Source organism: Lycorma delicatula, chromosome 10, assembly GCF_047948215.1.
Source record: "Lycorma delicatula isolate Av1 chromosome 10, ASM4794821v1, whole genome shotgun sequence".
Classification (NCBI taxonomy): Eukaryota; Metazoa; Arthropoda; class Insecta; order Hemiptera; family Fulgoridae; genus Lycorma; species Lycorma delicatula.
The window spans coordinates 113,174,181-113,187,555 of NC_134464.1; the positions used below are offsets into that span (position 1 = coordinate 113,174,181).

Genomic DNA, 13,375 nt, shown 5'->3' on the forward strand with positions numbered 1-13,375 from the left:
ACAATGGATTTTTTTAAATGTACAAAATTTAAACAATTGAAATTTACCCACAATTATTATTTTCTCCTAAGAATAAAATTGTATTATTTGGTTATTTTGAGTTTCGACAGTAGTTTAATTAAATAAAATTTCTGGAATACTGTTTCATGTCTTTATTTTACTACAGAATTTCATTTTTTTTTGGCAACTTTAAAAAACTTTTTGGTACCGATCTAAAATACATAATTAAGTCCTAAAGTTTAAGTGGTGTCATTTTCAGAGGAAATATTAATATAATATTATGACAGTAACAAATCTTTATTATGATTTCAAAGTCTCTGAGAACATTTATACAATTTATTGATAAGCAACATATTTAACGGGCGATATGCAAATATGAGTTTTACTTAATGTCACTAAGTTCATTTTGAGAGCCGACCACAATGGCATGAGTGGTAGCGTCTCTGTTTTTCATCCTGAGGTTCCAGGTTCAAATACCACTGGGATGCTATAAAAATTTCATTCATCTCATCCTCTGAAGCAATACCTAATGGTGGCCCCACAGGTTTTATGAGAAATGTTAAATACAATCTTGGTATATAGCCATCTTATAAAAAATGTATATATATATTTTTTTTATAATATATTCTTATTTTTAAAATTTGTGTAAATTTTTTCATCTTGATTGTTAAGTTATTGGGGGTTGAAATACAATAAGAGCCTAGTTTTTAAAATTTTAGTTGAATGTTTATTGTGGGCCTTCTTATAAATTTTGATGTCTGATATACAAACGTAAAATCATTTAAAAAAACAAATTATGTTTAAATTCAGGTTCAATTCCTTTTGACATCCATTTAAAGTTTGGTAATATAATATCTTTTCAGGGATAACAAAAAATATTCAATTCATAAGTGTCAAAAAAACTTAATAAAGTAATGCTGTTATTCAGGGTCTCACCCCTTTCTCAACCATATATGGTATTTTAATCTTTCAATGAACTACTTTCTTTCTTTTTCCTGCTTAGCCACCGGTAACTTCCGTTTAGATAATTCTTCAGAGGATGATATGTATGAGTGTAAATGAATCTTGTAGTCTCAGTTGACCATTCCTGAGATGTCTGGTTAATTGAAACCCAACCACCAAAGAACGCCGGTATCCACTATCTAGTATTCAAATCCGTGTAAAAATAACTGGCTTTACTAGTATTTGAACGCTGTAATTCTCGACTTCCAAATCAGCTGATTTGGGAAGACGCGTTAACCACTAGACCAACCCGGTGGGTTTCAATGAACAACTAAAAGGTTTTTGTTGCACCTAATATAATTTTTTTTTTTACACAGTAATAACTTTCTGGTTTTTTACTTTGAAAAACAAACCTACACATATAAATATATTAATTTTTCCCAGTAAGAATTTGATCGTCTATAATTTATATATAATTATAAATGATTACACATTATTTGATTTACCTTAAGGTAATTATTAAAATATCATATAATCTATGACATCATGGATGGTAGGTAGACAGTCTGCATATTACTGAGTGAATTTATCAACATTAATATTATAATTAACATGTTATACATTTGGCCAACAATGTCAAGCAAGCATTAAGTGTGCCATGATTTTACTCTGCAATACGTAAAATTCAGAAAATGTTGAAAAATATTTATTCAAAATTACTACATATGATAATCACAAAATTTTAAAATTAATTATAAAATGTCCCACGTTAAAATCACGTGAACAATATCAGCATTATAACCCAGGCAGCATATTCTAACCCAATTACTCTACTGGTATAATGAACCCAGATAACGTTATAATTTTTTAATCAACGGGTTAAAAAAATCAATTATACATTCATTATAAATTAATTTTTTGAAGGTAAATTAAAAAATTGTAGGATAAAATAAGTGATTTATGGAAAAGAAAAAAAAAACGCAATAATTTGATTCAAAAATTGTGATATTGTCATAAATCCATAAATATAATATAATAAACTGTTGCGAAAAAAAAGCACCACATAATATATGATCTCATAAATAATATATACGTATAAACATTAAATATATTTAACAAACAATGTTCGATACAGATAACTTTTATAAATATTAAGGAAAAAAATGAGAAAATTTTCACAATTAATAAATCAATATCAGTTATAATAATAAATTATATAAATAAAAATAATAAAAAAGATTATACCTAATACAAAATATTTTATCTTCAACATGGAAAAAAAAATTGTTTCCCCAATATGCATTATTTTAATAAATAAATAAATATTACAAAAAATAAACCAATATCTTTTTATAAATTTATAAAAAAATATCAAAATATCAAACTTTGGTGTATGTAAACAGTTTTTCGTCAATTGCAGTTTTCCATTAATAATTATTATTAATGAACAAAATGAAAAAAAAAATTAAATATTTCCGTCAAAAATTAAAAAAAAAAGACAGAGTACAACTGAATGATTCAAAGTTTCACGTAACTAAAACATTATCATTATTATTATATTGGGGAATTTATAAATAATGAAATAACAGCATTTAATAATAATTATAACACAATATATATATATAATATAATACACCATATGTTTTGAATAATAATAACATTTACATATAAATAATAAATTAATATTTTCTTTATAATAGAATATATATATATATATAAATATAATAATATATAAATAATAAACGAAAAGTTTATATAAGTAATACAAGAGTATATATATAATCATAAACATATTAAAAAAAAAAGAAGAAAAAACAAAAATAAAACGCTACGTAAAAATTATCAATACTTCATTAAAAAAAAATTATGAACATACATATATATACCACAATAATAATTATTAGACGAAAGCTGCTATTCAGTATTCAATTTGACAACACTGTTAATGTTTTTTACATTACCATATGTACTATACAGTAGGAAGAAGTGTTATCCACCAATTACTAAACACTCCCCTCCTAAAAAGCGATGTTGTCATTAGGATGTTTAAAGTCAATAACAGATTGTTTGACTTAACTAAAATGTGGTACAAATACATAAAAAGTTGAACAAAAATAAGGGTATGATTGTTTTTTTATAGAACAAACGTAAAAAAAAGCGGAAATAAGAAAAAATTAAAATATTAGAAATATCTTTCTTAAATATACATTTATAATTTCTTAAAAAAGCCGAATGAATTATTTTTTACAAAAAAAAAATATATACAGAATGGTTGAAGATAAAAACATCCCACACAAAAAGAAAACCCGAGAAAAAATTATACACATTAATTGTCAGAGCATGATTTTATTTTTATTATTATTTCTAGAACTGGGGAGGCTGTAACAGCAAACATATTTTCGCTTCGTCAAAAATAAATTAATACATCATCACAAATTTATTATAACTACTGAATATACATGATAAAAATTATGAATGTTTATGACTTATATAAAAAATAATTATAGTTAACATGGTAATCAAAATAAATTTATTTACAAGAACATATATAATAGCGATAATAGAATATATATAATATGTAAAATATAAATTAATAAAAATAAAATAACAAAAAAAGAACAGATAACATAAATATCATATTTTATATTTAAATTAATAAACAGTTCAAATAAATTATAAACACGCACCAATAATTATTATAAAAATAATAATTACTGAAAAAAAAAAATTAATAAATAATTATTTTATATTCGTATAATTAATTAATTATACATTATAATTAAACTGTGCCTTCACTTAATTACTTCTTAATAATAAAAAAAATAAATAAAAGAATTTTAATTTTCAATTAAACAAAAAAAATATGACAGCCTTTAATTTATTCGTACTTATTAAAAGGAAAAAAAAATCATATTAATAAATAAGAAAAAAAACTTAAATCACTTAAGTATATAAATAAAGTTTACAACGAGTTAAATAAATTATATATATATATATATATTAAAAAAAGAATAAATAGTCAGGTACAATTAACGAAAGTATAATTAATTTAATATATATAGGTTGTTTCAAAATATATTTTGTGTAAATATGTCTGGAATGTTCCGAAAAAAAAATTATAATGAAGTAAATTCTAATACATAACCTCAAAATACATATAGGGTGGGGAGGGATTTATAATAAATTAATGATTACAAATTAATAAACCTGAGATTAAAAGGAATTTATGTATTAGAAGTAGTGGATAAAGGAAAGAGATCTTGCTGTATTAAATATCTTCCGACTTCGAATATAATAAAATAGGGTATTATTTTTATAAGTAGCTGATAATAATGTTACTCAAATCCTGCAATCGAAAATAATAACTCGTATACAAACAGTAGTTTGTAGGAGTGGTTTACAGTGCTGCTATAGAAACGTACGGCACAAAGTCAACATTTTGCTACTACGTTATTGGTAAATCACTGATCTCTATATATAACCATCAGTGTGGTAAATGAAATTACGGGACAAGGTAATGTTTATATGTTTCTCAGCAAACTGAATAACGTTTTGATAGGTAATTTAACCAAATAGTAAAGTACTTTTTTTGTCTTACGTCCTCTAAAATCATTATTTAACATAAAAATAGTTTTATTTTTTCTATGCAGCTACGTAAAGGAAAAATATTGATGAACAAGTTGTTAATATAAAAAAAATCCAGGAAAGTAACCGGTTTTGTACGTAAATAAGAAAAGCAGACTAGCTAAAAAATTCAAAGCTTGAAAAGATGGTAACGCCAGATGTTATATTATCATATGTAACGAATTTTTGTATAAATTTATTTAAAAAAAAAACCTATACTAGTGTCCAAGGAAGATTCATAAGTAAAGTTTATTAAAATTTTTTTGTTGATATTAAGACAACGCTTAATGTTACCGAACACGTTATGGTATCATGTCTCGGATCTCGATTAAAAAAAAAAAATTAACAAGAAAATTGAAATTTAAAAGCACATCCGCTGTCGTCCATAATGATTTAATTTGATATAAAATAATTTAGTTTAATAAAAAAAAATTGTCTTTAGAGAGAATTTTCATGAATCGCTGTGTTTTCGTCAGTCGGAGATTTCATGGTTAACTCTAATATAATATTAATAAATTTACAGTAGTACTTTTGCATTAAAATACAAAACAGTACTTTCAAAAAGTATTGAAAATATACAGACATTTAATTTCAATACCTTAAAAAAACTTGAGCAATTTTTATTAAATACATAAACAAAACTACTGGAAATTTTTTTTTACAATTACAAGGCACTTTTTCATTTAATTAAGGAAAAATATTTTATTTTTATTAAAATAATTTGTAAAGGCACATCAAACATGTTATCTTACACAGCCTTTGTAATTCTACGTATAAAAAAATCACAAATTGAAAAAGGGAATATAAAAAAAATTATAAAGAACTTTTTAATGAAAATTATACTTTTTTCTTTATATAATAAAGTAAATTACAATAAACAGTTATAATAAATAAATAAAATTATTTCATAAAATGTTAAGAAGTTTCATATTTTAAATTTTCATAATGTAAAAAAATAATATTAACAACACAAAACTAATACACAAAATAAAATAACACTTATTAAATAGCTGGGGGGAGGGGGCAAACTGAACATGTAATTAAATACAACTTAATAATAGTAATAATAATATGATTAAGAATATAATAAAAATAATAGAAAATTGAATAAATAATTATATTGTAACAGTCTGACTAACAATATATAATAATAATAATATATATGTAATATTATAATACCATATTTATTTAAAAAAAAAAAAAAAATAGATCTGGTAAATACAAAGAATATAAATGTATATATGATTACTAAGAACAAGAGTTTAATGTGTGTGTATATATAAGAAAATAAAAAAAAATAATAGATGTTACAATGATACTATAATTGCAAAATTATACCGATATAGAAAAAAGCATATTTCAATTAATATATGCATAATTATACGATAGGAAACAAAACTGGAGAAAAAAAATTAATTGGATATATAAATGTTAATGAAACTTGTGGTCAAAGCATTTTTTGATGAAATGATAAATATATGTAAGTAACACTGGTCCCGGCGTTATTAATATCAAATTATAGACGCGATTAAAATATAAAAGTGAAAATAAAATACTGTTTCATTCGACGAAATGCGCATATCATTATAAATACTTGAAACTGCGCATATAAATAGTTTAAAGGACTGTTTTAGGTAGAATGGAGATATCAACAACAAGAAAAGAAATGCGTTACTCCACTTGTCAGAAAATATACAATCACGAAAATAATTATAATAAATAAATATACGTCACAAAATTTCTATTACACTTCACGTAATAAACTGCATATTTCTGCATACCGGGACCTTTATTTTAAATATACATAACTCATTTTACATTTAATAAAATTTATATTAATTAAAACACGTCAGTCGGAACATAACGAAATTACTTTTCTACAAATACAATTAATTTTAAACAAGCATATAAGAGCATTTTAAAACGATTAAAAAAAGTGCTACAAAATTTAATCAAAGTATATTTTACAGTATATTAACATTTAAAACTTTTTTTTTATTTTTATTTGAAGCGGTTCAATAATAAAAATTAACTATTTTGAAAATTAAAAAAAAATATATCTACTACGAAATAAAACAAAGAAATAAATTGACACATGTAGGGATTTAATTTTAGAATACACGTATATTTTTTGTATTTTATGCAACGTATTAAATGATATATATAAAATAAATACATCATCAGTAATAATAATAATAATAATAATGGAAGACAGAAAGTGTTGATGATAAAAAAAGAAAGAAGTTTTTGTGTTAAATGAAAAACAATGATTTCACTTTTTAAATTTTAGGCGATCAATTCGCCTATTCGGAGTGTAAATTGTACAACTTGACCGCTGATTTTATTAAATACAGGTAGCCTCGTTTCAGGACTTGCAGGAGGTGGGGGTGGTGACTGTGATGGGCTTAATGATGTTGGGGTCGGTACGAGAGGTGCAAATGAAAATGCGGTATTGGCCGACGGCGGTGGGGAACCGCTACCGAGGCTAGAAGGGGGAGATGGAGTATCGGCAGATGAACCTAAACCGGGTGCGGGTGGAAGACACAATCTGGGTCTAGACGATTTAATAGGGATACCCCCGCAGCTTCCTCTAGCTTCATCCGCATTATGTATGAAATGACAGCGAGGGCCGTACGGACAAAATCCGACGGTATGAAACGTGCGACATAATTCCGTCTTGTACTTCGGATGTCGAACTAAATTACGTAATTCATGACCGCCGTGTGCGAATTGGCATTTATCACCGTATTTGCAAGAACCGCTTTCTTCAAACGGTCGACACAATTCTGTTTTATACCTCGATGTATTAACAGATAATGCTGCTGCTTTCGTCGGATCGGATTGGCTGCGGTCAAGACGTCTGTGGCTGTTTAGATTATCCAACAACAATGTTGTTACCAATGATGCGACTGAATTTGCTACCGGGTGGGACGCTCGTCTGGATATGGTTTCTCTGTCTTCGCTCCAACGCATCAACGCCATCTTGCTGCTGTTATCGTTCTGTTGTCGAACGAACATCATCGAGCTAGCGTTTGACGATGAGATCCCACTGCTTCCACTGGAAGGACTGCCAGGGTTACTGGTACTACCGCCAGTACTGTTTCCAGATAATCCAGGAGCTGGGTGCTGCAACAAAAGAAAAATATTCGAACTGTGATTTTTTTTTTCTACGATTAATTAACAAAAATGTTTTGTTCCCGATTCTGGGCGCGGATGCCCAGTGAAAGGAAACCATAGTAGAAAATACAATATCCTAGTTATAAAATATTACCGGTTATATTGCGATATATTGCCACAAATGTCTCAAAAAAAATTACTTGTTTTTATTTTTCAGTATTGAACAATTTTGAAATCATATTCACAGTTCTGGATACAGGAATGATTACAAAAATATTTTATACTTTAGATAATTTAAGCAGTATAAAGTGTTGACACTACAATTTATCAGTTATTCTTATATATATGTACTACATATAATAAATACCACTTACTTTTTTATCTTATTAACGATAAGAATAATTAAGTCGTTAAGAGTTACTATATATAAATAACATAAATTGAAAGGAAGAAAAAAACGTTTTTTCATTTTAAACGCGATAAAGTAATGTAACAAAAGAAAAATAACTTAAAAAAGTAGATAAAATTAAGTTTATTTTAAATAAATTATAATTTTTTATACGATTAATTTATTTAAAAATAATGTAGTCTAGTTACGTAACAAAAATTTTAATTTAATCTGCAAAGAGAAGGGGAGATATTCGTCTATATAACACAAATAACAATATTTAATTAACCCTACAAATTTTCCGTAACAAAATTATCTTAGTATTTATGTCGCGAAGTAAAATTTAATTAATTATAATATCGAAACGAAAATTTTTATAGTTAAGAGCAGAAATACATTTTTTCGTCGTATTAAAAAAAATAATCTGAAAATATTTTTTTTTAAATACTAAAACGAAAGATAAAATTAAGACTTCTACTTATATATTATATATATATAGAAGTCTATATAAGTAGAATATATATATATATATATATATATATATAATGTGTGCGTGTGTATTTTTTTTTAATTTAAGGGCAATTTTCTTGAATTATTAATTAATAAATAAATATTGGAACTCAAAAAATTTAATCCAATATAGTATTCTTGTAAATATAATAATATATATCCCATAAAGGAGATTTTAAATGTAAAGTTTGTTAATTTTGATGTTCAAGCTAAGCTTTTTATTTTAAAAGACGGAAAAAAGTACTTTTTTATTTACAGTACGAAAAATTTTCACTTTGATTTACTCTTAAGAAGAATACAGTTAGTTAACACATTAGCAGTTTAAACCTACCGAATAGTGATGATATATTATAGTTAACATATCCACCTTGTTCACCACACCACACTGTATATGGATATATGATGAACACAAAGAAAAGGTAATGGATTTTTTGTCAATTTTAGACGAACAGAAATAGCGCGTTACGTTATACAAGGAAAATAAATTATTTTGTATTTTTATTCGCCTAGCTTTTATAAGAGATAAAAAAAATTACTATTAAATAAGAATCAATTATTATTTCATAATATATAATTTAATTTTTTATTTACCAAATAATAATACAATAAGATTTGATTTAGCCAATAAAAAAGTAAGATATGTAACGTTAAGAGAATAAAATTATTAATAACATAATATTGTAGCCAAAGAGAAAACGAGATTTAAAATGAATTGTATACAGAACTGATGGAATAATATTTCACAAAATTTTATGAATAGAAAAGTAAAAGGTGAATAACCTCCAAGAATATGTAACCAGAGTAGGTGTTAGTTGTTAGTTAAGAGTTAGAGAGAGCTCTTTCACTATTATAGACTCAAACACGCTAGCACACAACTAAAACTTATAACTCTACTTATATAGAGTATTAAGGCTGTATTATAAACCACAACCAACTACTCACTCATACACACGCACACACACACACACACGAGCCGAACGAATACAACTGGTTTTTGTATTAAAAGCTATTGTAACGTAAAGATAGTTGAGAGAAAACTTTGTTGTTGGCTGTTACATTAATATACCTTATTACTATATTTGTTGGAATAGTATTACTGTTTTATTTACTTAGCTATATATATCTACATCGTAGATAAAAAAAAAGCTATATAGCTAGCTAGCTTGTAAAATGAAAATTATTGGTAGTTATCGAAATAACTTCGTGAATAAAACTTTTTTCTTTAAAAAAAAAAAGAAAGAAGTTTATACGTTAGTGGAGGAAACGACTTCACTAAAAATAAAAATAGAATTTGCTGTTTTTTTATTACTTGTTTATGGCATGAATCAAACCAAAACTTATTCTAAAAAATAAAAATGTGTCTAACTATAAAAACTACTATTGTAGTTTTTTTTTCTAATTTTGTGAGTTCTTTATTTTTTTATTTATTTAAACAATATTATTTCTGCAGGTGTTTTTTTTTTTTTTTTAAATGATTAATTATAATTTAATACATTACTGCCGGGTTGCCTAGCAAAGATTGGCCGCAATTATGTTTAATTAAATATATTTTAATTAAATTATTTTAACGATTTGCAACTATATTTTTTTAAGTGAATTAAATATAAATAAGCGTCATTTGTAAAAAAAAAAAAAAAAAAAAAAAATGGTTGCCAGCTATCAGTCAGCCGCAACCTCCAAATTGCCACGTGTAGTAAACAGGTATGTTATTGTTAATCATTTACGCTCATCCTGTTTTTCAAAAAATTATATACTAAGTTGAAGTTAGAAATTTTTTTCTATACACGATATCGTGTAAACAACAACGCAGCGGGACTATAATTTTCATTCAAATGGCGGTTAATTCACTTAAAATAAACGTATTTGCAATGTGTTAAAATAAATTAATTATAATATATTTAATTAAAAGATAATTACGACCGATTTTTGCTAGGCAACCCGGCAGTAATGTATTAAATTATCATCCATCGTTCATTCAGTTTCGTAACAAAAAAAACATACCTGTAGAAATCACAGCTTTCGGATCTAGTACTAATAGTTCTTTGAGATCTTTATTCCCAGAATTAAATAAGTTTATTTTACGGAATCCTAAAACGGTTTTCAGGTGGCTTATTAGAACTGAAGAAGCAATTTTATTTTTTAACATATATTTAAACTGGTCAATGCTATAGAAAAATTCATTAAAATTTGGTACGCCATGCCTAAAACGATAATCTGATCTCCCGAGGAATTGTGGAAGGAAAATAAACATTTCCCTTTCACAATTGCTCGATGTCCACTCACACTATATAGAGTCCATCATCCATCACGCATGATTTCTTTGTTTCGTTTCGAGTTTCCTCTGTTGAGAGTAGGAATAATTTTTTTAATACTACCATTTTCGGTTACTTTGACACAATTCCTGTTCTTTTTTCTGGGATCAATCACAACTATTACTATGTGTTTTGGTTTGGCGGAGACTGTTTTATCTCTCTGTACTAACCCAACTCCTTTATGTTAAGATACAAAAAAAAAATCAAAAACGAAAAAAAATGGTATTATAAATAAATTTAATCTCTTTGCCGTATGTATGCGCCATAAGGTTAAATTTAATAGAAATTTCGAAGTAAATAGAAGCAACAAAAAAAAAATCGAAATATTTTAATAAAAACAACAGTAAAAGCCTCCATAACGTCTATCGTAACGTGTTTCATTGGGGTGCTTTTGGGTTCAAGTCTTAATCAGACAGTTTCACATACTACTTGCTAAATGATGTGCGAGTTTTAGTTACGTTTGTGGGATTTAGAAAAATGGAAAATAGTTTTTTGCGTAAGGACTCTTTTCGTAGTTTTATATTTATTTCTTATTTACTGTATTTGAAATAGGTTTGTGGCTAAAAAAAAAATATTAATTCTTAAAAAAAAAGAGACTGAATTATAAAAAACTGTTTTTTTACGAACGCAACAACACTTTCATTATTTTTGTCTTTTTAATTCCTTTCTTTTATCTTTTCCGTCAGCTTTCACAATATTTCTTTTAAATTTAATGTGTATTTGAACGCGCGAGAGCGCATAAAACAAACATACAAACCACTATCGAGAAATACTAAATACATATATCAACAGAAATTCTGCCAATCCTTCTTTATCTATAATTAATTGACGAGTGACGTCAGTACCACTTCAAACGGAGTGAAAGGGCAAACAACTGTTATATGTACACTTCTTTTTTACAAAGTTTTTTATTTCAACAACTAAGTAAAAGTTATTCCATGAAAGTCTTAGGGAAAAACGAACAAACCCTGTGTGTAAACTGAAAAGAAACGCTAAAAATGTCTTTGATATTGTGTAAATAGTCTCACAGTAAGCCTTAAAGGCTATTTTAACCCGTCAAAATGCATTTTAACTGGTACACAAATATGTAGCATACGAAATATCAAGAGATGATTTCCACCAAGAATCACGTATTAGAAACGGTTAGTTTTTTATCCTTTACAATAGGAAAAATTATATAAAATTTGTACTATACAACTAAGCAAATTTGTAACTATCGATTTTGTTTTACATAGACAAACAAACGGCCAGGTTATTATTATCCTTAGTTAGTGGTAGACTTATATCGATAATTTGTTTTTATTGTTTAGCAATCATTTTTAAAAGCTTTCTATCATACTATAAACTATTACTTTAAAAAACCTGTTTTTATAAATAGTTAACAAAATAAACTTTTTAGAGATGAACAAATACACTACAAAGGGCGGCGGTTTGATAATGTCCTTTCTCAATTCACGGCAACAAAAATTACGTAATCATTTGAATGTAAATACTTTTAATGTTTCAAGATAAAACATGAATATTTTGAAGGCTAACTACTTTATTTATTTTGTAACTTACAAATTTACAATCTAAAATAAAATAAAAATTAAGAAAATAGATAAAAACCATCTAGTATGAATAAAAATTTAACATACAGGTAAATGTTATGCAATTGTGAAACTAAACGCACCTCGGTTAACATTCGGAATAGTAATATTTACATTAACATATTTAAGTTTCTACATTTTTTTTGTTATTACTTAAGATTACCCGTATTTCATCAAGGACAATTAAATTGATAAATGAAAAAATACCAGACTTTTGCCAGGAATTGAAGCGATTGACTAACTGTTCTAGAAGCCAACTCATATGAACACTAGTTCACCCAACTGATATGTTAATAATTATATATACACTATGAAAAAAAAAAGAAAGTTTTACCTGATTCTTAGTTTATTTAACAGGTTTCAATTAAATTAAAAGGTTTGCTAAAATTTAATTAAGAAAAACAATTATTTGTTCATTCGTTATTTCAAATGCCAGTTTGATGGAAATTCATTACGGTTTACCACTGAATTTGAAGAAACAACTAAAATAAACAAGGCAGATAAAATGGAAAACCGATTGATTGAGTTATGAATTGGAATTTATGCTGAACCATAAAAGTTTACATTCTGTTAAAATTACTGAATTTGAATATCAATATTAATACACTGTTAATGCTAAATTAACGGATCTACCAAGTAAATATTTGACCGAAAATTTGGAAAAGTAAACGTTGAAATTATTATTATTATACATACAACTTCTTGCGAATTTATAATCAATTTTTCCCCCAATTTCTAAAGAACTCAGTTGTTTTAGACAAGAAAAAGAATTTTTAACCATACATTTTTGCTTATTATTATTGTGCTAACTATTAAAAATAGCTAATTCACATTTATTTGGTCGGGACCACCTCGATAAGTATTTTTGCATGTCTTGTTCATGAAATAACAGT

At 26.0% G+C, this 13,375-nt stretch overlaps 1 protein-coding gene across 1 annotated transcript in view; it reads right to left on the minus strand.

Annotated features, from left to right (window-relative positions):
* Nucleotides 1-1,929: 1,929 nt before the first annotated feature.
* Tis11 (Tis11 zinc finger protein) overlaps nt 1,930-13,375 on the minus strand; it is a 58,569-nt gene continuing 47,123 nt past the window's right edge. The window contains exon 2 of the mRNA XM_075376730.1: nt 1,930-7,692. Within this exon, the coding sequence (XP_075232845.1) occupies nt 6,853-7,692 (840 nt within the window). The 3' untranslated portion in view covers nt 1,930-6,852. The remainder of the gene's footprint in view (nt 7,693-13,375) is intronic.